The 25,518-nt window shown below is 44.3% G+C and overlaps 1 protein-coding gene across 1 annotated transcript in view; it reads right to left on the minus strand.

Annotated features, from left to right (window-relative positions):
* IGF2R (insulin-like growth factor 2 receptor) overlaps nucleotides 1-25,518 on the minus strand; it is a 111,641-nt gene that overhangs the window by 57,777 nt on the left and 28,346 nt on the right. The window contains exons 4-12 of the mRNA XM_011934995.1: nucleotides 20,968-21,100; nucleotides 18,469-18,598; nucleotides 16,181-16,286; nucleotides 13,140-13,302; nucleotides 12,748-12,913; nucleotides 11,323-11,426; nucleotides 5,178-5,342; nucleotides 2,414-2,554; nucleotides 1,081-1,224 (exon numbers count right to left, since the gene is read on the minus strand). Of these exons, the coding sequence (XP_011790385.1) occupies nucleotides 1,081-1,224; nucleotides 2,414-2,554; nucleotides 5,178-5,342; nucleotides 11,323-11,426; nucleotides 12,748-12,913; nucleotides 13,140-13,302; nucleotides 16,181-16,286; nucleotides 18,469-18,598; nucleotides 20,968-21,100 (1,252 nt within the window). The remainder of the gene's footprint in view (nucleotides 1-1,080; nucleotides 1,225-2,413; nucleotides 2,555-5,177; nucleotides 5,343-11,322; nucleotides 11,427-12,747; nucleotides 12,914-13,139; nucleotides 13,303-16,180; nucleotides 16,287-18,468; nucleotides 18,599-20,967; nucleotides 21,101-25,518) is intronic.

A 25,518-nucleotide genomic window follows, 5' to 3' on the forward strand; every position in this document is an offset into this window, starting at 1 on the left:
AAAGAGATGGGGATCACTAATCCATTCATTCCTAAAAAATCTTACCTCATTCTTCTCTGCTAGAAGTAGACCTGGAAGGGACAGCAGGAAATGAGGTAGAATGCATATAAGGGTCAAAAAACAGACCTACAAATACTGTAGCATTCCATCTATATGAGGTATCTAGAACGGTCAAATCCGTAGAGACAAAAAGTAAAAGAGAGGGAACGGAGAGCTGTGTTTAATGGGAACTGAGTTTCAGTCTGGGAGGATGAAAAAGTTCTGGAGATGGATGATGATGGTACTACACAACAATGTCACCAAGCTACACACTTAAAAGCATTTAAGATGGTAAATTTTATGTTATATTGTTTATTTTACTGTAAAACAAACAAACAAACAAACAAAATGATCCTAGCTTCTGACTTTATCCCACAGCTGGGAACTTATCCAAAGGAAATATTTCAATGGGAGGTAGAGAGAGGATACATAATGGCACGATTAGCAATACTGGAAATGTGCTATTAATCCAACAATAAGAAAAATGTTTAAAAATAGTAAAACCACACCATGTCCACAAGGAAGTTCCTAAAAATTATTAATAGAACTGTGAAACATAGAAGAGTATTTACAAAATACTACACTTCGAGAAACATTAAGATTTGTTAACATAAAAATTTTGACTTGGTAAAAACATACACCTATAAATAAAGGTAATGAAAATTAACATTGTGTTTAAGTGGTGAGATCATGGGCAATGTTTTAAACCATTTATGATTTTTTTTCCCCTTTGAAGGAAGTTAAGTAACCGCATGACTGGCCCCGTATCAGTCCCGAGGAAGAGGATGCAGTGCTGAGACCCACAGCTTCCTTCTGACACCATCTGGTTTCTCCATTTCTGATTTGGTTTTGGGGAGGGGCTGAGGGGAAAAATCCAAATGACCTAGTTCCCATCACCAAAGATTCTGGAACTCAAAATGCTTAACACCATGCCAATCTGTCTGATCACCTTTGCAGTGACTGATGAGGAACAGAGATATGAAGAATGCAGGACCTCTGGCAGAACCCAACAAAAGATTTCATCGTTTTTTAAATTTTTACCTGGCTTGCATACAAGTGTGATATTAGTTCTTATTTTCTTGCCATGACCACAATCATCACCATCTGAATAAGAGAGCTGAATGTTGCCTTTCTCTTTTGTGGGAGAAGAAATAAATTTTCCCAGATTTTTACTTCCATTCTTATCTGGAAGAGAAAGGGGGAAAAAAAAACAGAAGATATGGTTAAAAATTATCATCATGCAGACAAAGAAGTGATTTAAAAAAAAGAAAGAAGAACTCAGCCCAAACCCAGCAAGAGCAGCCCTTCTCCAGCCCACCGAACCCACCAGGGCAGCTGATGGGTTTCCCTAGAGTGCCACGTTTGACTAGATGTTAACAGCCACATCGGGGTCCTCCAAGGTCATCCATAGGCTCAGCAGGAAGTGCCACGAATGACGCAAAACAAAAAACCAAATGGCTTTGCAACATGCATCAGCGCCAACTGTAAACTGACACTGTCCGCCACTGTCAGGGCTTCAGCTATCCCAAGACACAAAGTCTTTTGAAAGCACAGCCACACAGCCAAAGGGTGAGAATGTGTCTCATATCCAAAGCAGAAACTAACGAAACCTGTTTAGCAACCCAAGCAGGAGGTCACTTACTTCTTGGTTCACTTGCTTTTTATTATAAAGGATTAAAACTCTGTTCCGAAGTCCTTCTTAGTAAAGACATGGACATGTCTGAACCTGCTTTTAAAGACACACCAGCAATTCTGAATACCAGGATAATTCCTAAAATCCAACCGAGGCTCACAATTTCTTACCGAATGCTTTTAACAGATTCTCATAGCCTGGCATTTTCAAAGTGAGTCATAAAAGACAAAAATGAATGTGCTAAATACCTGTATCAAATAATTGAGGAGTCTCTGCATGACAGTTACGGGACCAACACAATGACAGCAAAAGGAAGCGAAGCATGCAAGCCCTCCTACAGTAGGGCTACAGCTGAGATTGCACTTTCCTTAAGCCACAACTTTTCAACAATTCTAGGCAATAAAGTTGTTAAAAAAATAATAAAATTACTTGTACACAAATACTGGCAATGATATTCTTCAGGTTACACACTAAAAAGATGACGTAGTATTTTCCACATGGTTCCTTCTGTTCCCAGTTATGGCTTTAGCCCATATATCAGGAAGCTTCAGGCAACTTCAGGATTCCAGAGCGCATCGAGCAGTTAGCGACATTCGATTTATGAATAAAAATGTTTTACCATCCTTTATGTGAATATAGAAAGAGGAGGCTTAGATGAACCACAGGAAGATCTTCTAACTCATTCCAAACGGGATGCCCTAGAAAACCACCACCTAGACCTTCCCTCCGGGCACAACTCACCCACTGCGCACACTGCCGCATCCTCGGGACACCCTCGCGCCTTGTCTTCCTGCAGCACTCTGTGACAGATATTAATGAAAAAATGCTTCTTCTCTGTTTCCGTCTGGCTGCCATCCACGGCTTCCCAATTCTGCTCTGGTTCTGTAACAAAAGTGTATTTTAGTCAAAAGCAATGCTGATTTCTGTGAGTCACAGAATAAATGGTGATGAGGCCAAAGGTCAAGGGCCCAAAGCTCCCAAAGCACTTCGTCACTCAATTCCCAGCGCTCACGTTTCTGGAACCCGGGCAGACTGAAGGCACAAAAATTCACCGAGATTCTCAGGTTTCTCATTTAATGTGACAGAAACAAACTACACACCAATACTTCTTCAGAAGAGTAGGCGCAACTGGGTGACAGAGAATTAAATAGCAAAATTCTCCCAAGCCCCACAGTATGAAATTAGAAACTGAAAACCCAAATCAAGAAGCCATCCTGTGTCTTGGGACGCAGTAGAGTGGTACACCAGCTCAGCTCAGCCCCTGTGAAGGCCTGTGCAGCTAAAAAAAACCAGCAACCTCTTACACATCTGCAGACTCAGTGCAGGACACGATGCATGCTACCACAGAAGACAAGCAAGGCACCACAGGTGGCCGCTGAACTCACAAGACTCATGAGCTGGTGAGTGTGAGCAGACACTGATTAGGCGCCTGCAGGAGGTGAGGGGGCACCAGCTGAGTGTCACCAGCACAGCAAGCGAGGGCAAGGGCATCCACAAAAAGCAAACCACACGGTGAACAGTCGCTGAAGAAGTAACTTAGAAAGTGTGTAAAGGAGGAGGTAAAGATATACAAATACATCTTCTCATTTGAAAACGCTCTCTTTACAGGTTGGGTACCGGGGTTTGGAAGGCAAAAACCCCATGACTCATCAGTGGCGATACAGTACATTTGGAGAAGTACTTTCCAATGTCAACAGCCTAAAAGAAACCATATGAGACTGTGCATGTGAACAAGGACGTGCCCTAAATACTGGAAGTCTGGGGTGGAGCCAGGTGGGCTGTAAAGTCTTAAGGGACTTCTTCAAGCAGTAAGGAGCAGTTTTAGCTCTCCCCTCATAACTTCCTTAGGGCTATCTCCGTGCAAATGCCACGAAATACTCCAGATTCCAAGAGACCAGAGCTGTGTCAGGAAGTCTACAGACTGAAAAATGTATCTCTCCTTATCTCACAGGTCCTAGGTTGTCTCTTATACACAGTGATGTTTAAAAAAAAAAAAAAAAAGTTGACTTAAGGGATCTAACAGCACCACCCAGTTTACTGTAAGAAACTCGGGCCGGGAGAGCAGCCCGCTCAAGCAAACGCAATTGGATGCGGCAACATCAGTCCTCAGCCAGGTCTCCAACTCTGCAGCTAGAACTCTTTCCACTTCACAGAAAACCAGTGTCTTCACTGGCACACATGTGCCAGAATTAATTACAGCACCGCTCCCTGCAGCACACAGGGTGTTTAACCACAACAGCACTGCCAGCACTCACTGCCCAGGTGGTTCACAGTGAGGCAGGTTCTCAAACACTCCACAAGAGGCATTCATTCCTCTTCCTAACCTGGTCTTTTCCAAACCAGGTGGGGCTCAGAAGACAGGAGCAGCAGTCCTGTCACCGCTGCAGTTTTATTTTTCTAAAAAAAAAAAAAAGACATACATGTGCAGAATATGCAGGTGTGTTATATAGGTATACGTGTGCCATGGTGGTTTGCTGCACCTACTGACCCATCCTCTGAGTTCCCTCCCTTCGCCCCCAACCCTAAACAGGCCCTGGTGTGTGCTGTTCCCCTGTGTCCATATGTTCTCAATGTTCAACTCCCACTTACGAGCGAGAACATACCGCCAGCAGTTCTGTGACTGTTCTGGTTGGTAATTACATGACGCAAGTCATTCTGTCTGCTTCGGGTCATCTCCCCCCTTACAGAGGCAACTGGCTTCTGCACAACTAATTTGAGCTGCCAAAAGGGTAAAACCAAATCTCCCCCATCAGATCATCCCTGCTTGAGACTCCCATTCTTCTTATTCAATCTGCTCTGTTTCCTGCTAAATTCCAAGCCCCCGAGGACAGGGATTGTGCTGTGGGGGGCACTGCTGCCTCCCTGGCACCTCGTCCGGTGCCTGCTGTGCAACAGCAAGCTCAGCCTCGAGGACAAGCCCACTGCACACCACTGAGGCACCAGTGAACAGTGGCCCAAGGCACACATCCATCTGCCTAGAGGATCCAAACAGAAGAACCCCAGGGGGCAGAGGCTGCAGATCCCACCTCAGAGACGGAAGAGAGGCAGTGTGTAAAAGGGTGAAAACACAAGGTCAAAAGATAGCAACTGAGCCGCAGCTCCACTCTGTGGGCCTGAGAGTTCCTGTGTTAAGTGGGAATATGGCCTATGGGAAGGCTGTTATAAGAGAGAAAAAAAAACTTTAAAGGAAAAAAAAGCAAGCAAGCTTCTAAACAGCACAGAGCACAAGGCCTGACACCCTGCAGGTGCAGGGCAGTTTCCGCTCAACTATGATGAGCCCAAGGTAACCCGACCAGAAAACAATAATGCTGGTCTCAGATTCAGATATTCCACCTCCCAATCCAATGCTCCTTCTAATAATTCATACAGCCACATGAAAAAAGCGGGCGGTGGGCTGTGACCCAACCCACTGACAAAGAAAATAGTAACAGCATTTCCAAAAGTACTCAGGGAAAATGTTCCATGAACACGTGGACTGAGGCCCACACGGCAAGGAGGGCAGTACCTGCGTGGCGGACCAGCGCGGACAGGTCGTAGCGCTTCTTCCCGTCGACGGCACCGCAGAGGAGGTCTTCCTTCTCCTTAACACAGGCATATTTCGTGTCCCATGTGAAGAAGTAGGTGCAGTCAACCTCTCCTGTGAATACTGGATTTCCTTTCCCATCGTTATCTGTACGATTCAAGAGCAGAAATTTAAACTCCATACATGACCAAAACTGAGGAACAGCTAAGGAGTAAGGAAGAAACTGAACAGGACCAATGCCAACTGACCAGTTAAAAAATTCAGGTCCAGACTTTTTTACAGACCATGGGGGTCTGAGATGGCAGAGGCTTCTATTAAGCTTCAGATGCTTAACCCTAAGTCCTCAATGGCAGGCTGGCAGGCCAGCACGCCTTTCACCTTGGGAGACACTGACAGAAGGCTGTGTACAGCGACTTCAAAGATAAGATAAAAAGGGCAGGCAGGAGGAACGCAAGAGCAGTGAGTGGGATCCTCTGCTCCCAGGCTGTGGTCAGCTCCCAGAGGCTTCTGAACATCTCTGGGTGACACTGGGAACTCGCAGAAAGGAAGACAGAAATGGAGCTCTAGTTCCCTGAGCACCACTGACTTCGTGATGCGACTGTGAACAAGACAAGTTCTCTGGAAGTAAAACAAGGGGGGAAACCATCTACAGCCAGTTGCTCCCAGCGAAAGCACGCCAAGGTCCTACGCCAGCCCAACAATGTTAGCGGCACACCTTCAAACAGTGCTGGCATTCTGTGGCTCCGTCAGTGCATCTGTCTGTAACACCTTCCTCAAACTGAGCCTCTTCTTCCACCAAGAGTGAGCCCCCCAGACTTCCCATTCCTCAGCAGGAATAGTTCAGGTCTAAGTCTGAAAACCAGCTCTTCACAGGTCACGTCCCCATCCCATGGACGCTGAGATTCGGAGGCTTTGCTGACTTGCTCCTTGCTTGCACCTTTCCAGACTAGGGGACCGTGGGCACAACCCTCCTTTTCCCAACCCTGATGGTTTCATAATCCTTGTCTGAGCCTCCCACCATGTGATCTGCCTCCTTGAGGTTTAGTATCATAAGCTATGCAATGATCTAAGAAAACAGGAAGTAAGATTCTGTATCAAGAGTAAATGATACTTCAATTGTAATTTCTACCAAATCTTTAATAGTATCATCACTATAATTATAATACCAGCCACAACAGCGAACCTGTACTGAGCACAGTCTCAGCCAGGCACTGAGCTCAGCATCTCAGCTACATAAGGGCGAGCTGCAGAAAAATAGGCTCTGTTTAAGTCCTTTCTTTATGCAGTTACGTGCTGCATAACATTTGATCAACAACAGACTGCTTATACAACAGTGGTCTCAAAAGATTATAATACCGTATTTTTACTGGACCTTATCTATGTTTAGATATATTTAGATACTCAAATACTTACCATTGTGTTACAACTGCCGGCAGTATTCAGTACACTCACGTGCTGTACACACTTGTAGCCCAGGAGCAATAGGCTACACCATATAGCTTAGGTGTGCAGCAAGATATACCATCTAGGTGTGTGTTAAGTACACTCTACGGTGTTCACACAACGAGAAAATCGCCTAATGACACATTTCTCAGAACATATTCTTATTGTTAAGCAACACATGACTATATTAATCTATTTGATCCTCAAAACCCTATGGCCAAGGCACAATTTTAGCACCATTTTGCAGATTTAGGATGCCTAAATAATTTGCTTATGGTTTCATAACTAAAACTTAGGGCAGTGGGAATCAGACCCTGAGGGTCTGGCCTCATCCATGCTCATAACCACAAGGCAAGATCTCCCCACTCTACTGTGGGGATTTTTTCTATTTTTCTTTTTTTCTTTGGTTTTCTCTCCTGTGTTTTTTGTTTGTTTCGTTTGGCCCCTGAGCTTGCCGGGGAACTAACTTAGCAACAATGACGCGCCTCTGCCTCTCTTCATCCCACCCACAAGGTTTACACACAGTTCAATCCTACTGGATTCACATTTCACTATTGAAAAAGATTTGTGTCCTGCAAACGTGAAGCATTCGCTGCGTTTTTCTTTTACCAGGTAAGTTTACAAACAATTAAATACCACTACAAATCGTCCTAGTACTCGTCCGTACTTTTGAGCTGGTTTTGCATCTGAGACGTACTAATAATCTGCAGGCAGAGTCCACTGTAAATAACCATTGCTATGTACCTTACCCGTATTCTTACTTAATTCCTCAAAGAATTTTAGCAGAACAGTAAGTTGTGCTCCCCTCTCCCAAACCACTTCGGTTCATTTTTAAGCACAGTGGGCTTTGACTTCAGAAATCACTATTCATGAGGCCTATGGTTTCTGTCCGCTCATCAGCAATGTTAGGATTAGCTCTGCACAATCTCTCCCTCACTCACACAATCCCCAGGTTGCCAGTCTGGCTCCACAGGCACGAGTTTATTCTCCAGCACACCACTTTGTGTCCTCAGTCTCTCGATTTCAGCAAAAGGGGAAGGAAGGTTTTCAAATGGAACCAAGGAGCTCTCTGCCTAAGGAGCAGGCAGCAGCATCCATTTCTCTGCGGCAAAAACAATGCTACCTCTTATGCAACTAGTTTAATTTTTCCTCTAGACACATAGCTAAACTCCATTTCCCAGCCTCCCCTGCTATTCAGGCTGGGCCAAGTGACTTATTTCTGGCCTGGAAAAAAAACAAAACAAAGGAAATTGATGTTACCATCCTACAGAGCCCTTGGAAGTCACACCTACAGATGGCAGAAACACAGGATGGAAAGAGTGTAGGTCCCCAAATGACCACATGGAGCAGAGCCTGCACCCCCTACCCCAACCCTATCCCCAAGGACTAGCACTGAACTAAGACAAGAAACCTTTAATGGGCTGAGCTACTTAAATTTGTGAGTAGTTTTTTGTTAGCCTATCCTAATGAATTCTGCTCTTCCAAAAAATTATCTAACATCCTTATTTAAAATAATCACCAATAATAAAGCATCACTTTACAACTAGATTTAAACAAATGGTAAAAAACATTATGACCAAAAGACACACTTGCATCCTGAAAAATGCATGAACCTTAGATTCACATGCATAATTCCTAGAGATCCAACTTAAACTACACTTCTATTACATAGCCAATTAACACCCGTTCACCTTCAAAAATACATTACTACATCTATCTAATACACAGGGTCCACCAAGGGATTTTCTTCAAAAACTCTAAGTTTAAATTCGAGCAAAATAATAATGAACTAATTTTGCAGTACATAGTTTGCTCTCAAAGTTTGGAGTGCTGAATTACAGAGCTGGAAGGAATTGTAAGTATTTTTTAATACAACTCCTGCCTGAGAACCAGCTCAAAACCCTCCCACAAAACACCTAACATCTCTCTGTCCAGGCTGCTTGTTACAATCATAATGATAACAGCTTAGGAAAACATGGGTTTTTAATATCAGGATGTCACCGTTAATTTTGTTAAGTACAACAATGGTACTGAATTTATATCAAGGAATGTTCTTTCTTGGCATCAGGGTGGGGTGATATGGGCCATCAATGACGCATGGCTTACAAGAAAAATCTGGCAAAACATCAATGGCTGTTAAGAGTGGCAGGCATGTAAATTTTTGTTTTAATGTTCTTTCTGTCTTTGAAAATTTTTATTATGGAAAGGAAAAACGGAGCATTTTGTCAAGCCTCACCTCATCTGGGCTTTAGCTCTCTGGGCTCATGGTTTCGTAACTAAAAACTAGGGCGGCTGGGAACCAAATCCAGAGGGTGTGGTCTCATCCATGCTCACAACCACAAGGCAAGATCTCCCCACTCCACTGCGGGTCTTTTTTATTTTTTTCTATTTTTCTTTCTTTCTGTTCTTTGGTTTTTCTCTCCTGTGTTTTCTGTTTGTTTGGCTGGCAGCTCCTCAATGCCCATACCTCTTCCCTGTAAGTCTGAGACGATATAATGCCCTTCTCATATGTTGCTCATCCTTTTCGATCTTTCTGGATAATGATTCTGTCTTCCCAGCATCCCCAAATGAGATCAGCACACTCTCAAAGATCTCGGCCAAGTCATTAATAAAAAGCCCTGAACAGAGCAGGGCCAAAGGAGGTCATCACAAAGTTGGAGGGAGACTCAGACCACAGCAGAGCAGCCTAAGACAGCAAGAAGTCCAGGAGAGCCAGCTGGGGTGACCTGGGAGCCAGAACCAAGGTTGGGCATCAGAGGGGCTGGGCACATGGGGAAGATACAGGCTGCATCCCTAGGGACTGGGGACACCGAGTAGGAGAGATGTGATTCAGGGTGCAGACACGGCTAAGTAGGCTAGTAGCGTAGGTAGGCTAGGAGGTGAGGGCAATGAGAGAATGACGGAGAAGCTGAGGGGTGCAGGGAGTGCTTAGACCAGATGGGAGGTGCATCCAGAGACCACACTGATTTTCTCATTCACGAGTCAGATGTCTGTCACACCCCTGCTGAAAATCCTTGGGACTTCATAGATTTCCAGATATAATCCAGCTCCTCTGCAGGACATACAAGTTTCTTACAATACTGCACACTCACCGTTCCAGGTCGTCTTTAGCCACATTCCCCATACATGGCCTCTGACCCGCTTGCAGCTACCCTGGTCCATGCCTTTGAATGTCTGCAGGTCCAGGCCCTGCAGCTACCCCAACACGGGACTGGCATGCTCCTAAATGTAGCGTGGCTCAAGCAGCACTTCCTTCTCTCTTAACTGCCTGAACCCTGCACCCAGCCCAGACTCCAACCAGTTGACCTTCGTGCCTCCCTCCTGGTAAAGAAGCGGAGTGACGACACTAAGCACTAGCTCTACTCTGGCAGCACTGCCCTGAACCTGCATCATCATGCTCCTTATCTCTCTCTGCTCCTAGTCTGTGAACACCTAGACAGCCATCTATCCTTACAACACCCACCAGCCTCATAGGGCCTAAGCAAATAGGCACTAAAAAAATGTGAGTATTGTGAAAGTAACAAAAGGGGCCACGCAGAGAACAAGGACAGCAATGGCAGACCTGTGAACAAGGGCACCCCAGGGGCAGTTACTGGGTCATTTTGGAAAGCCTTCCCAGGGGCAAGAGCCCGGGGACTGGTTCTTGGCCTGCTTGCTAGGACGTTCACAGCGCTACGGTGCTACCAGGGCAGGGGTGCCTAACTGTCTCTCCCAACGCACACCTGATCTCCAGAGGCTTCGAGAGCAAGGTTCCCATCATGTCCAGCTGCCTCTCCCTCATCCCACAGTGAATCCTGTAGCAACCCACCCTGTAACCAAGCCACACAAAGCTCTGCCATAGAAGAACACACGGAAGCAAGGGCCAGAAAGACCCTCCGGGTGTGGCAGCAGTTGGGGCAAACTACAGAAACCAGAATGGGCTCTAGCACTGCTCTGAGCAGTGGCAGGGTGCCCTGTAGGATGCCTGGAGTCACAGCCTGGGGATCAACAGATGCGACAAGTTTCTGATGGTTTGGTTTTTAATAAGTACACTAAGCCACTCTCTTTAAGGAATGACTTCCACCTTCACCTCCTGGGCACAGCTGCCAACCCAGAGGCAGCTACAATTGTGTCTACAGTCGTCAAGATATGGACAGCGGCACCGCTTTCTGAAATGCCAGTGTCTTGGTGACTCAAGGGTGCTTCTCATCACTCGGAGAAATGCACGCCTTCAGCTTCAACGCACCCAGTGACATTCTGCAATCCCCAGATCCAAACTCTACCACAGGGTCACCACTTTGCAAAAAGGATTACCTTGATACTCATTACATAAAAGAAGAGGTCACTCAAACAAAACTGGCAAGCCATCTCGCCCCTGCCGAATCTGTCCTTGCTGTAGTTTAGTGTGCACCAAAATTCAAGACGAAAACTTTCCCAACAAGCTCAGTGCTGGGCCCATTCCCAAAACAAACAGAGAGAACCGAGGAAAATGCAAACAGGATGTGTGTGTCCACCGGGGCAGTGGGGGTGGGGAAGGTGTTACTCCAATAGAAAAAACCCAGTCTGGGGGCGAGAGCTGGCCAGTCCAAAGGAGGGCATCTGACTCCTCCATTCAATGTTCACTTCCAAGAACACGCCTGTGCACACACACAAGCACATGCCCATGAATGGAAAGATGAGGGGCTGAACTCCAGCGCACACTTACCTGCAGTTTTATTGCACTCAAAGTTTATGACGCTCATCCGCTGAAACCCTGAGCTGCATTCATCGCCTCCAAAATATATCAAGGTGAGGTCTCCATCCGAATATCTAGATTTTTGTGAATATACAGACAAATGGGTTTGGGAGAACCAAGAAAGAAACCTGAATCTTTTAAAATGTCTACACTAAGCCTTTTGCATAGCATCAACAAATCACTACTGATCTAAAACAGCAAGCTCTCTAGCCAGCTAGGGAAAAATATCTACAGGAAATGAGTTCCAAATGTATGGGCTTGACATCCTCTGGCTTCAAAGTAGTAACTGGCTGGAAGAAAGTGCTGAAGATTTTGCTGTGAGCATGAAAACTTCTCTTGTTCTCACTTTTAGATTTTGTACAAAATAAATAACGCCCAAGAATTAGACAGGCTTCCTAACAGCCGCCATGAACACAGCCGTGCCTGAGGGGCCTTGGACAATGCTGATCCTGAACAATTTGAAAGAAGCAAAAATAGAACGTTTAAAAATGCGGCTTCTCGGCAGATATTCCATGCTTTTAAAAAGCTCAAAGACCAGTTCTGGGGTTTTTTGCAGTTTTCTATTCCTAATTTTTGAATCGTAATTGCCCCTAACACATTTTCAGAAAACTGCATTTTCATCCTGCTTTTCTGAAGGTTAACTACCAAGTTAAGGGTCAAAAAAAGAAATGTGCTGAATGCACTGTTTTAGTTGTTTAAAATTTTCTGTAATGTTGATGGTGCTTGAGATTCTCAAACTGCCAGAGAAAAATCAAAACTCCTTAAAAACAAATTTTAAAATAAAAAAGCCCTATCAACTGTAAACTCATTAAATAATTTTCTTACAGTAGGTTCCGTACAAACAGCAAGTTTATAAAGTGAACAGTTCTAACAGAAGCATTCTTACTCTAAAGCCAGGAAAAACATTTGATTGTTTAGTGACAAACGGCAACTTGCCAAAGTCTAATAGGAAGGAATGCTGGCATAACTGATTTCCCTGTACCTTCTGGAAAATGGAAAGAGGAAGAAAAGGAGGAGAGGGAGTTATATTTCACAAGAATACACACAATGCACTTGAAAATTATGCAGGCCAGGTCCCACGGCACATGCCTCTAATCCATGCACTTTGGGAGGCCAATGCGGGAGGATCACTGAAGCAAGGAATTCAAGATCAGTGTGGGCAACATGGCAAAACTTCATCTCTACACAAACTACAGAAATTAGCCAGGCATGGTGGTGCATGCCTGTAGTCCCAGCTATTCAGGAGGCTGAGGTGGGTGAACTACTTGAGGCAGGGAAGTCAAGGCTGCAATGCACCGAGATCACGCCACTGTACTCTAGCCTGGGCGCCCGAGCGCAACCCTGTCTCAAGAAATACAAAGAAAAAGGAAAAGCACACAGAGGTTGTTGATGTACCGGAGGGTCTGATTCTGGTATCTTCCTGCTGCTTTGACTTGAGACGTATTGTTCTTTTTCACTTGGCAAACGGCAGCTTGTTTTTTATTACAGAACTGTGTTTCAGTTTCTCCACAGACATTCAAATAAAACCAATATTCTTTTCCATCTGAACTATAGGACGAACCTAAAAACAGGGAAATTAATAACAGGCTTCTTTTACACGAACAGGTATTAGAAGGTTACAGGATTACTTAGTCAAACCTGAATCCTATTTCTGAATCACCAGCCCAAACTACAGCTCTCTCCAACCCAGGAGCATGCGCGGACTGACTTGGCCCCCTACTGTCTGGTACCCTCTCTCGATCCCCTTCTTCCTAAGCAGTGCCAGGAAGCAGAAGGCGCCTGCTTACCTCCGCTCTGGGCAAGTGGTGTGAGGTCTATGGAGACATCCTGCTGCTCGCCGCTCAGAGAACAAGTTTTGCTTTCCAGGTAATCTCTGTGGCAGGCATACTCAGTAATCCACTCAATTTCATAGCGGCAGTTGGATTTAGCAGTGAGTTTGGGAATGGTGCCCTATTAGGAACAATGTCAAAGAGGCAAAATAAAAAATGTTTCATGTGGCTTAAATGCAGATTTTCCACACTTAGGAAAAGCTCAAAGACAGCTTGTTAGGTTTCTACATTTTGCTGTTTGTTTTTTGAATCATTAATTGCCTCTAACACATTATTTGACTTGTAACAACTCAGTAAAGTTACTTTTTTTTAAACTGTTATTTTTTTTTTTTTTTTTCCATTTGACTTGTAACACCTCCATTGACTTTGTACACTCTATTCCCTTTCTAGTCTAGTCACCTTCAGAGAGACACTCAAGCTTTGGCCAGCGAGCACCTGGACTCAGTGGCACGCGGCAATCACTAGGAGCCGGCAAGCACTAACAGGCCGTGCAGGGTGCATAGTCCATTCACCGCTTTCCACGAGGTGCTGCTGGAGTGGTGCAAGCCCGACACTGAGTGAACGTCATCACACGTGTGCACATCCACGGGCACGGTCCACAACCCCTGTGGGATCCTGGCCACCACCACATCTGTACCCACACCTGCCCCCGGGTGAAGCCAGGGCACCACCCAGACACAAACCCGATTCTGCCATTGTATTGCTTCTACAGAGTGGGAGCTCCACCATTCATCTTTGATGAGAGCCATGAAGAGTGTTGATGGGGTCCCTGCTCACCAGGAATGTCACTGCCATCTTTTTAACCATCCTTGGGAGACACATCTTATTGGGCTTAGCACCGGGCATAGCAGTGCTGCTTCCCAGCACCATTCGTTCCGTAAATACTCACTGAGCACCTGCGACACGCCAGCCACTAGGTGCCAGGTTTACAAACAGGTCACACACAATTAGTAAGTTGCAGAGTTGCAGGCCCAACCCTCTTCCGTCTGACTCAAAATCAATGCTTCTGCCCACGTGGCTCAGTGCAGTCTGACACACGGTGATGCAGACCCCAGGGCTCCATAAGAGAAGCCAAGCACAGAAAGCCACACAGTGTAGGATTCTCCTGACATAAAACATCCAAAAAAGGCCAATCCACAGAGACAGGAAGAAGGTGCACAGTTACCAGGGCTTGGGGTGTGAATGGGAAGAGACTGCTAATGGGAAGGAGGTTTCTTTTTTGGGGTGATAGAAATGTAAAATTTTGACTATGATGATGGTTGCACACTTCTAAAAAAAAATACTAATAACCACTGACTTGTACTGAAAATAAAAAAAAAACAGTGAATTTTACAGTATGTAAATCCAATAAATAAATCAAGCATTTTTTAAAAGATCTATATGACAAAGTGAGTGTTTACTAAATGCCAGTTCCTAAAATGATTCAATGAGCAAACGGAAATGTTTAAACAAACCTCCCAAGTATTACAGTGTCCAAGCACATGTCACACAAGGTCTGCCCAGTGAATAGTCAAGCTTGAAAAAAAACCTGGCCGTGTGCAGTGGCTCACACCTGTAATCCCAGCACTTTGGGAGGCCGAGGTGGGTGGATCACTTGAGCCCGGGAGTTCAAGACCAGCCTGGGCAACATGGCAAAGCCCCGTCTCTATTAAAAATACAAAAATTAGCCAGGCGTGGTGGCGCACACCTGTAGTCCCAGCTACTCAGGAGGCTGAAATGGGAGGACTGCTTGAACTGAGGAGGCGGAGATTGTAGTGAGATGAGATCGTGGCACTGCACTACAGCCTGGGTGACAGAGCGAGACCCTGTCTTTAAAAAAAAAAAAAAAAAAAAGGGAACCTCTTGTCCCAGTAATACCAAATCAGCCTCTTCTTCTAACACCAAGAAATGCCTCATACCCCTTCGAGGAAAAAGGAGGAAAACTCCCAATTCTCTTGATTCTCATAGAGTAAAATGATTCGTACCAAATGTAGAGCAAATAAAAAGGGAAAACACTAAAACCACCACCGCCTGAGAACATCTCACTGGGCTTCAGAGATTTCAACTCACATGTGTAGGTACAAATGCAAAGTGTGAATAAATATTCCTCCCCATTCATACTCAGAACAAACATCAGACAGGCCTTCATTCAGCTGACAGTACATGGACGTGGAAGTCTGGGGACAGAAAGTGGAAAGCTGAGCCCAGCACTGTCTCCATATCCCACACACACCAGGCCAGCTGCCAGCCTGACGTCAGAGCAAATTCCACATTTGCTTGGGGGAAGGGGAGTGTGGTTCTCTGCAAAAGAATTCAGCCCCTCCCTACTTCACCCTATTACTAAGAAGGCAGAAAGAAACTAAAGGAAAGCCCTGCCCTACCCCTTCCTCCCTGGGGGATGCCTCCTTTCCATCAGCACCTGCCCCGGTTAAAACACTTCAACAGGCACTGAGGACTCAAGGACAAGTAAGCCTCAGCAGTCACACTCCAAGAGTTTACAGCTGCACTGGAGGTTTCATCCACAGCAGAGTGCACAGCAATAAACTGGCCTGTGATGAGAAGGAGGGGGGAAGGCATGGGTGGGGGTTTAGGGGCCGGCTGGGAAAAGAGAGGGAGGGAAACGCTTCTCATCAGAAATCACAGGCTTGAAATTATACAGCATTTTTCCACTATTCACTAAAACAATCCAACTACAAAAACAGAAATATCTGTCCATGAACTACTTAAAATCGTCTCACAGAGACTAGAACAAAACACCATCCCATTACACGTGGAGGCCCCTCCGGGTTGCTGTAAAAAAGCAAAAGGCAAAATGCAAACAGCTCTCCCTGAGTGAGCTTCATGTGACAGAAGCTATCCCAGGAAGCTCGTCTCCTCCTGAGAGCCCACCAGTGCCTCTTGTCATGGCTCCCAGCTTCCTGCGCCCAGACCCACCCTGCCCCAAGCCCAGACACGCGTTCGCGTGGGCAACCCAGGCTAAACTGCGCCACATTACAGTTACCGGGAGACAAGTCACTTACCTCTCTCCGCTCCGACGGGCAAACAAACGTAATAGTCACTGCGGGGCTGTGACCGTCACAAAAGTCTAGCTTTTCTGCCTCTTCCCTCACGTAACTCAGGACAAGCCTGGGAGAGCCACATTGAGAAAAGAGTATTACGAAAGTATAAAGTGCATCCAAATTCATATGCTGCCCTGGGCATTCAGCACATTCACTTGTGGGGAGAGGGTAACAGAAGCAATATCAAAATATAAAAGAAGCTATGGTATAAAATGACTTCATTTCATTTCCATTTGGGGAAAAAAAAAGTTCTAAGTAAACCCCAGTGAGTGTTATTTTGTTAAAAATCAAATAAATAAAGTGACCAACACATAAATTTGATATATTAAGAAAACCTGGCTGGGTGTGGTGGCTCACGCCTGTAATCCCAGCATTTTGGAAGGCCAAGATGGTGGATCACCTGAAGTCAGGAGTTCGAGACCACCCTGGCCAACATAGCGAAACCCCATCTCTACCAAAACTACAATTAGCTGGGCATGGTAGCACACCTCTGGTCCCAGCTACTGAGGAGGCTGAGGCAGGAGAATCACTTGAACAGGGAGACGGAGGCTGCAGTGAACCGAGATCACACCACTGCACTCCAGCCTGCATGACAGAGCAAGTCCCCATCTCAAAAACAAAAAGAAAAAAAAACCTGTTTGATCTGCTTCATGTCCTAGAATAAGGAAAGAAAAAAGGAACAAAAAAAGTACTTTTTTAAAAAAGGAAGAAACACCTTTGACTAAAACAAACAAATAAAAAAATGTTGTAAATGAGATAACAAAATTAAAAAAAAAAAAAGGAGACAAGTGGGCCAATTGCATTTTTGCCCACAAGGCTAGTCAATCATTTCCTCTTTATCCAATCAATTCTAAGTGCTCGCCAAAGTTTCATTTTGTCGTAACCCCAGAGCACGCCCAGCAGTGACTGAACGGGTGGGGTTCTCTTCCACCACCCAAGCCACCATCCAACACGGCCCCACCACCAGGGCTAATGGGCCCAGTGCCCCTGGCTGCCCGCTAGAGAATAGCTGATCAGAGATGATCTGCTTTTTCCCACCACAGAAGTTCACAGTTTTGCTCAGTGTCCCACGTTACTACATCGTTACTCACACTCATTCATATTAAGAATTACCAATGTGTCACCTTGAAGACTCTGTTAGGGACTGAACTGTTTCCCCTCAAAATTTTTATGTTGAAGGCCTAAGCCACAGCTCAGCATGTGACTGTATTTGGAGACAGGGCCTTTAAAAAGGTGAACAAGGGAAAAGGAGGTCATATGGGTGAGCCTTAATCCCAAAATCACTGGTGTCCATATTAGAGGGGGACATTTGGACACACACCCCCACAGAGGGAAGGCCATGTGAAGACACAGAAAGAAAATGGCCATCTAACGAGCCAAGGAGAGAGGCCTCAGAACAAACCAGCCCTGGTGACACCTTCTTCAGACGTGCAGCCTCTAGACTGTGCAGGAAATACATTTCTGTGGTTTAAGTTACCCAGCCTGTCATATTTTCTTATGGCAACCTGAGCAAACTAATACGGACACACACATAGAAAATTCCACACATTTCTCCCCTTAGGTTATGCTCAAGTCTTTTCTTTGGACTGAGTGCCATCTATAATTGCACATGCTCCCTACCCAGACATGCCACAAGCTCCAGACTAGAGCAAGCACAACAAGGTGTCTACTAAAGGCCCCTAAATGGGGAGAAAATGTGAATCCTTGATCTAAGTTCAGGATATGGTCATGAGCAACACACTGGAGAAATGCATATGTCTGCCAAGGTAAGGTACAAAGGCAGTACAAGAGCATATGTACACAGCACAGCCCGTTATAAGGAACGCCATTCCCCGCCAGGAACCGGGGTGCCTGTCACGTCCCAGTGAAGATCACCAGCAAACTGTCCCTCCTGTCTCTTGCCCTCCCAAGACGAGAAAACAATGGACATGAAATCAATTTCACGGGTGCCACAGAATGAAAAATATCAGATGGCACCTTCAGATAGGCATTATTTCATGAGGCAAATAAAGGTATGTACTATGGACTGGATCATGAGATATATTTTTACTGCTGTAAGAGACAAATGATTAGAAAGCAGACAAGCACCCCAGACTATCTGACTCACAGCAATGACTAACAATCTTACGATAGTAACTCTGCAGGGACTATCCCAAGCCCTGCTGAAAAAGGATGTTCCTGCAGCTCCCTGAAAGCCAGGTTCTTGCTGGAGATTAAAAACACCAACAACATCGGAGGCCTCGACTGACCTGTCCTTGCGCACCAGCTTCAGTCCTTCCTGGGGCTGGCCAACACTGAACGCCTGGTCTCCTCTTACCAGGCAGGCGGCAGTGCCAGGGGGACAGGCCCGCAGCTGTGAACCTGGGTCTCGAAGTGTGTCTGAAAATCATGTATTGCATTAAATCAGATTAGGTGTCAGGAGTGATAATCACACATACCCTTAGATCCAGGGTCCCTTTAAACAAATTATTGAATTCCTAAAAGTCTCCCTAAGTAACTATTCTGAAACCTTGGGCAAGCCATTAACCCTCTGCAAACAAAGCTCAGGATGAAGGAATGTAAAGTACTGGCTCTGCACTGGTATATAAGAGCTGCACAGGAAACAGGCTACGATGTTATTTGTAATTAAGAAATGTACCCATCCTCTGCTTGAGGTACAACGTTAGCATTATCCCCTTTCAAGCTACAGAGACTAGAAAACACAGGCACTCCACAGATGACTGGAACAATTAGGAGATTGGTGGAAAGAATCCACAGCTCTGGGTTCAAATCCTAAATTAACCACTTACTATCTCTATAACGTTGGTCTAACTATCCAATTGCCAGGGTGCTAATGCACAGGTTTCGGGGAGGATTAAAGATGAGAACACATCCAGAACATGTCCAGAACATCACACAGGCTTAATAGATTGCCAGGAGCCATAGCTATGATTACAGCTGGGTTGCTCTTTACCATTCATTTCTGTGATCATGACCCAATACCTTACACAGTATACTTTGGGATTTATTTGTTTACTATGTATCTTTTCTCCCATCTAACTAAAGCTCCAGGAAAACAGGAACTGTGGTGTGTTCAGTGCTATAATCCAGTGCCTAGATTAGCGCCTACCTTCTGCAATAAGGAGGCACCAGCTAGTGAAAAGGTAAGCAAACCTTTAACTCTCAAGCCTTCCAAACAATTATGAAATTATGTGGAATTATGAAATGTCACAAATGGACTGCTTTGTTCCACTTATAGCATCTGCTGTGCCACAGGCTCCTTGCCCTCATGGGGACTCAATGTAAGACAATCCACTTGGTATACCAAAGGCGGAATATACAGCAAGCGCCCTGAGGATGCAAGGAGGTAAGCACGTGGTAGCAAGTCCAAAACTATCCACAAGGTTTTGAAGGTCACATTCAATCTTGGTTTGAGACTTGGGGCAATTTCCTGGGAATGCAGAATGTCTGAGTAAAAACTAGGGAACCTCTACTATGAATCAAAGTCATTCAAGCTCAACTCAAATTGCCAGTAAATTGGAAAGAAAAAACTTTTGTAAGAAAATACCCAGCAAATTCAGATGATCTGTAACATGTTAAAAGACCAGAAACCTAAATGGTTTTCAAATCAAAACAGCATCTTATTTCAGAATTCAATAATCTACAACTCATCAACTTTATAACCAAACTTGAGTTACAGACCCATTTAAGACAAAGACTGTATTAGTCTTTTTCCAAAAAATCAATAAAGGTTATCCTTGCAGAACAAAAGAAAGATGTAATACTCTAACACACAAAAAAATCTAGTTATCACTGGTCACTTTTGGTGAGCCCTGAATGGGGTATATTTACTGTTTTTAACTGTTTAGAAACAATACACAAACAAGATAGTCATAATGTATATGTACAATTTAAAGAATAATTATAAATTAATACTCATCTATTATCCAGCAATACTTCCATATATTGAGTTTTTAAAAATTTTCTCCAAACTTTTCTCAGGGCAAAGCATTATGTACTATTTGAGAAATAAAAAACAAAGAAAAACACTAAAAATGACCTTTTCATTAGTCACCAGCAGAATTTACTCATGGCTAGCACTGTAGAAAGACAAGACCTGGCCTACAGGACTAACAATTCACAGCCCTTGAGAGAATTATCAAGCTGGGTTTTAGAAACCTGGCTTAGTAAAACCAGCTGAAGGCTAGTCAACGTCTTAGTAAAACTCTTCATGGCCCTTTTTAAGTAAAGACCATTTATTTATGGCCTTTAGTTAATTTATCACAGATTCTAAAGCTTAAGCTAAAGCTTCTCACACCAGTTCTGGCAAGTACAGAGAAAGTCAGGAACAAGTCAGTTTGGGTCAAAATATGCATCCCGGCCAAGTACCCAAATCCTTGATCATCCCTTTTTCTTTTTTACCCAGCCCATAACTCAGAGCCAAGGGATTCAGGCACACACAGAGAACAAGACCGACTCTCACTACTGTAGAATCCTGAAACCCAAGGTGTCTGGCCGAGAGAACACCCACATGGAATGGACCAACGGTTAGGATGGAATCTGCAGGGGTTGGGGAGGAGGCATGGAACCTACTAGGGGAGAAGAGATGGGTTGTGCAAAGACAACATTTTTGGGAACAAAAGCTTTCTTAGAGGGCCTAATCAGAAACATGGATGTGCAAACAGGAAATAAAGGTAGAAGCACAAAGATATCGAAGCCACAGAAGAAATCCCTCACCACCACCCCCTCAGCTCCACAAATATTCATACCTATGTCTCTACAAACATTGATGAACAGAGAAGTGTCCGGATCGGAGTCATCCACCAAGTAGGCACCACTAAGCTTGATCAGAGGATTGAGATCATGCTTCCTCAACTCTTCATCAAACACGTAGCACGGCACCTGGAAGGGAGGAAGAGAAAAGCGAGTCTTCAGTACACATCTGCGTCAATCAGGAAAGCTTATGGCCAATGTCACACAACACTGCTCTTCGTTCTCTAGGGACTATCACGCTGTGGTGTCCCCTAATAACAAAGGAACTCAGGCAAGGATCAGTAAACGTCTTGGCTCCTCTGCGTTCTTTTCAGTATCTCTTCTTTGCTACATGAGGACTGTTCTGCCATCATCTCTCACTTGCATTGCCAGGTTTTCCCTCCACTAGATCGTTCTTCTCAGCATGCCATGAGATCTACCACCTCACAAATGTCCTTCCTGGTACCTACGTTCCCTCAGCTATCATCTCATGTCTCTGCAACTTAGAGCAAAATTCCTTCAATTGTCCCTACACATCTCCTCCTCTTCCCCTATCTTCCATTCTCTCTCGAACACAGTCACATCAGCTTGCTGTCTCCCACTCCATCAAAACCCCGCTTTCCAGGTGACCCACAACATCTCTGCTGACACACCCAGCACTGGTGTCCTGCCTTCCCGTTACATGGTCTCTCAGGGCATTGGATGCTCCTGATCATTCCCCACCTCCTGAAACCCCTTCTCCCTGTGGCTTGCATCCACGGGCTCCTGGTTTTCTTCTGTACCACTTCCTGCTCTTTTTCAGCCTCTTGGAAACACTTCTCACCTTCCCTCTAACTGACTCTCAACGCAGAGGTGTGCCACAGCTTACTGAGCAGCCCTCTTTCCTGTCTACGCCCAGTCCCTCAGTGACCTCATGCATAGTTACAAATGTCTGCCAATGACTCCCAATTTCGTGTCTCTAGCCTTCACCTTTCCACAGAACTGCAGGCTTCCACAGCCAACAACAGCAGAAGCTATGTTTATAAGCACAGACTTGAAGCAGAATGCTTGGGGTTCAAACTCTGGCATGAACACTTTGCATAACCATGAATGAAGTTAACCTCCATGCCTCAGTTTCCCCACGTGCCATGCTGGAATAATGACAGTTATTCCTTCACTGGGCTGCTTGCTGTAAGGCCTGAGTGAGCTAAGGTATGTGAAGCTTGGGGTACAGCTCCTGGCAGGTTGGCATCAGTGTTATTTATTGCTGTTGTTTATCATCATCACTTGGATACACAAAATCATCCGAAATTTCACGTATTTAAAATGAGCCTTTGATTTCTCCCCCAAAACCTACTGTGCTCATCTCAACAAATGGCACCATCATTCAACCAGCTGCTTGGCCAAAACCTTGAGGACCCCGCCCCACCACCAAGTTCTCTCACATCCAACCATCAGCAAGTCCTGCTAGTTGTCCCTTCAGATTAAATCCTGGATCCACTCCCGTATCCCCTCCATCATTGCCACCCTGTCCAAGCCACTGCAATCTCTTGCCTGTAATAGTATCTCAACTGGCCCCCCAATTCCAGCTTCAATGCCCTACGACCTCAGCCCAAGTCTCCACAAGCACAGGATTAGCACTTCAGAATTAAATCAGGCCACACCCCTCCCTGTTCAAAGCAGCTTCCCATTACACTGAGATGGAGACTCAAACTCCCTCACGACACTGCCCTCACCTACCACTCTCCTCACTCCACACAGCCACACTCACCTCTTGATGCAACTCTGCCCTCCTGAAACTACAAGTCCTCTCTGCCTGAGATGTGCTTCCCCCAATACACACATGGCTCTTTCCCTCACTTCATTCACGTCTCTGATGAAACACCACCCTTAGCGAGGCCTCTTCTGACACCTTTACCTAAAACAGCACTCTCCACCTCTCTGTCTCCCGCACTCAGCCTCACTTTTGTTCACAGCGCTGTGATGTATGATATTAGGTACTGTCATCTGTTGAGTTTTGTCATTTTCCTCCCACTAGAATAGAGGCTCCTTGAGGTCAAGGGTTTGTCACTGCAGGCTAACAATGATGCCTCGAACATAGCGGGAGCTCAGTAAATATTTGTTCCATATTTGTTCCATAAACTGCGAAGATGAGTTCCTCCTCTGGGTATTTCAATCCATCCTTACTTGGTTCTAATTTATGACCAGTCTCTCGTACCTATGAACTAATGGTCTTTTTATTTTTAAAAACATCAAGAAACCCCATTGTTAGAGTTGGCAAGACCCTGTGCTTTAAGAGAGTGCCTCTTTCTTTGTTTGTTTTATACAGACTCAGGAGGAACAAGTGCAGTTGTATTACATGGATATTGCACAGTGGTGAGGTCTGTGCTTTTAGTGTAACCAGCACTGGAATACTGTACATTGTACTCATTAGGGAATTTCTCATTTCTCATCCCTCACTGCCCTCCCACCCTCTCACCTTTCTGAAGCTCCAGCATTTATTATTCCAGTCTCTGTGTCCATATGTATGTATTATTTCGTTCCCACTTATAAGTGAGACTATGTGGTGTTTGACTAAGTTATTTCACTCAAGATAATGGCGTCAAGTTCCATCAATATTACTCCAAAACACAGGATTTCATTCTGTCTTATGGCTGAGTGGTATTCCATGATATACGCGCGCGTGTGTGTGTGTGTGTGCGTGTGTGTGTGTGTTCTTTACCTAGTCATCCGTTGGTGGGCAGTTATGTTTATTCCATATCTTTGCTACTGTGAATAGTGCCACAATAAACAAATAAGTGCAGGTATCTTTTTGATACAGAGATTTCTTTTACTTTGTGTAGACACCCAGTAGTGAGATTGCTGGGTCAAATGGCAGTTCTACTTTTAGTTCTTTGATTAATTTCCATACGATTTTCCATAAAGGTCATTCTAATTTACATTCCTACCAACAGTGTATAAGTGTTCTCTTTTCGTCTGCAACTTTGCCAACATCTGTTGTTTTTTGACTTTTTAATAATTGCCATTTTTGACTGGTATAAGATGGTATCTCATTGTGGTTTTATAATGATTTGTATTTCTCTGATGATTAGTGATGTGTAGCATGTTTAGGAGATTCTTGGCCATTTGTGTCTTCTTTAGAGAAATGTTTGTTCATGTCCTTTGCTCACTTTTTAATGGGATTGTGGTTTTTCTTGTTGAGTTGTCTGCGTTCTTTGTAGATTCTGGATATCAATCCTTTGTTGGATGTATAGTTTAAAAACACTTGTGGCCATTTTGTATGTTGTCTGTTCACTTTGCTGACTATATATTTTGTTGTGCAGAAGTTTTCAAGTTTAGTAAAGTCCATTTGTCTATTTTTATTTTTGTTGCATTTGCTTTTGAAGTCTTAGTCATGAATTCTTTGCCTAGGCAAAGATCCGAGAGACTATTTCCTGGGTTTTCTTCTGGGAATTTTATAGTTTCAGGCAGGCCTGACATTCAAGTCGTTAATCCAACCTGAGTTAATTTTAAAATGTGGTGAGAGACAGGGGTCCAGTTTCATTCTTCTGCATATGGCTGTCCAGTTTTCCCAGAACCATTTACTAAATAGGGTGCCCTTTTCCCAGGGTATGTTTTTGTCAACTGTGTCAAAGATCAGTTGGTTTTAAGTATGTAGCGTTGACTCTGGGTTTTCTATTCTGTTCCACTGATCTGTGTGTCTATTTTTATATCAGTCCTAGCTGTTTTGATTACTATAGCCCTCCAGTATAATCTGAAGTCAGGTAATGTGATGCCTCTAGCTTTGTTCATTTTCCTTAAGATTGGTGTGGCTATTAAGACTTTTTTAGGGGAACCACTTGAAGTTTAGGACTTTTTTCTAATTCTGTAAAAAATGATGTTGGCATTTCGATAGGAATTGCATTGAATCTGTGGATTGTTTTCAGCAACATAATCATTTTAATGATATTGATTTTTCCAATCCATGAGCACGGGATATTTTCCCATTTGTTTGTGCTATCTACAATTTCTTTCATCAGTGTTTTACAGTTTTCCTTGTAGAGATTTTTCACCTCCTTGGTTAAATGTATTTCTAGTGGGGTTTTTTTTAGCAATTATAAATGGGATTGAGTTCTTGATTTGATTCTCAGCTTGATCATTATTGGTGTGTAGAAATGTTATTGATTCTTGTACAATGACTCTGTATCCTGAAACTACTGAATTCATGCATCAAATCTAAGAGACTTTTGGAGGAATCTTCAGAGTTTTCTAGGTATAAGATCATATCATCAGCACACACAGACACGCTGACTTTCTATTTTCTGATCTGGATGCCTTTTCTTTCTCTTGCCTGACTGCTCTAGCTAGAACTTCCAGTACTATGTTGAATAGGAGAGATGAAAAAGTGGGCATCGTTGTCTTGTTCCACTTCTTAGGGGAAATGCTTTCAACTTTTCCCTGTTCAGTATGATGCTGGCTGTGGTTGTGTCATATATGCCTTTTATTATTCTGCGGTATGTCACTTCTAATAATTTTTTGAGTGTTTTTTTCATTAAGGGATGTTGAATTTCATCAAATGCTTTTTCTGTATCTCCTGAGATGGTCATACA

This window comes from Colobus angolensis, unplaced genomic scaffold (genome assembly GCF_000951035.1).
Source record: "Colobus angolensis palliatus isolate OR3802 unplaced genomic scaffold, Cang.pa_1.0 Scaffold14, whole genome shotgun sequence".
Classification (NCBI taxonomy): domain Eukaryota; kingdom Metazoa; phylum Chordata; class Mammalia; order Primates; family Cercopithecidae; genus Colobus; species Colobus angolensis.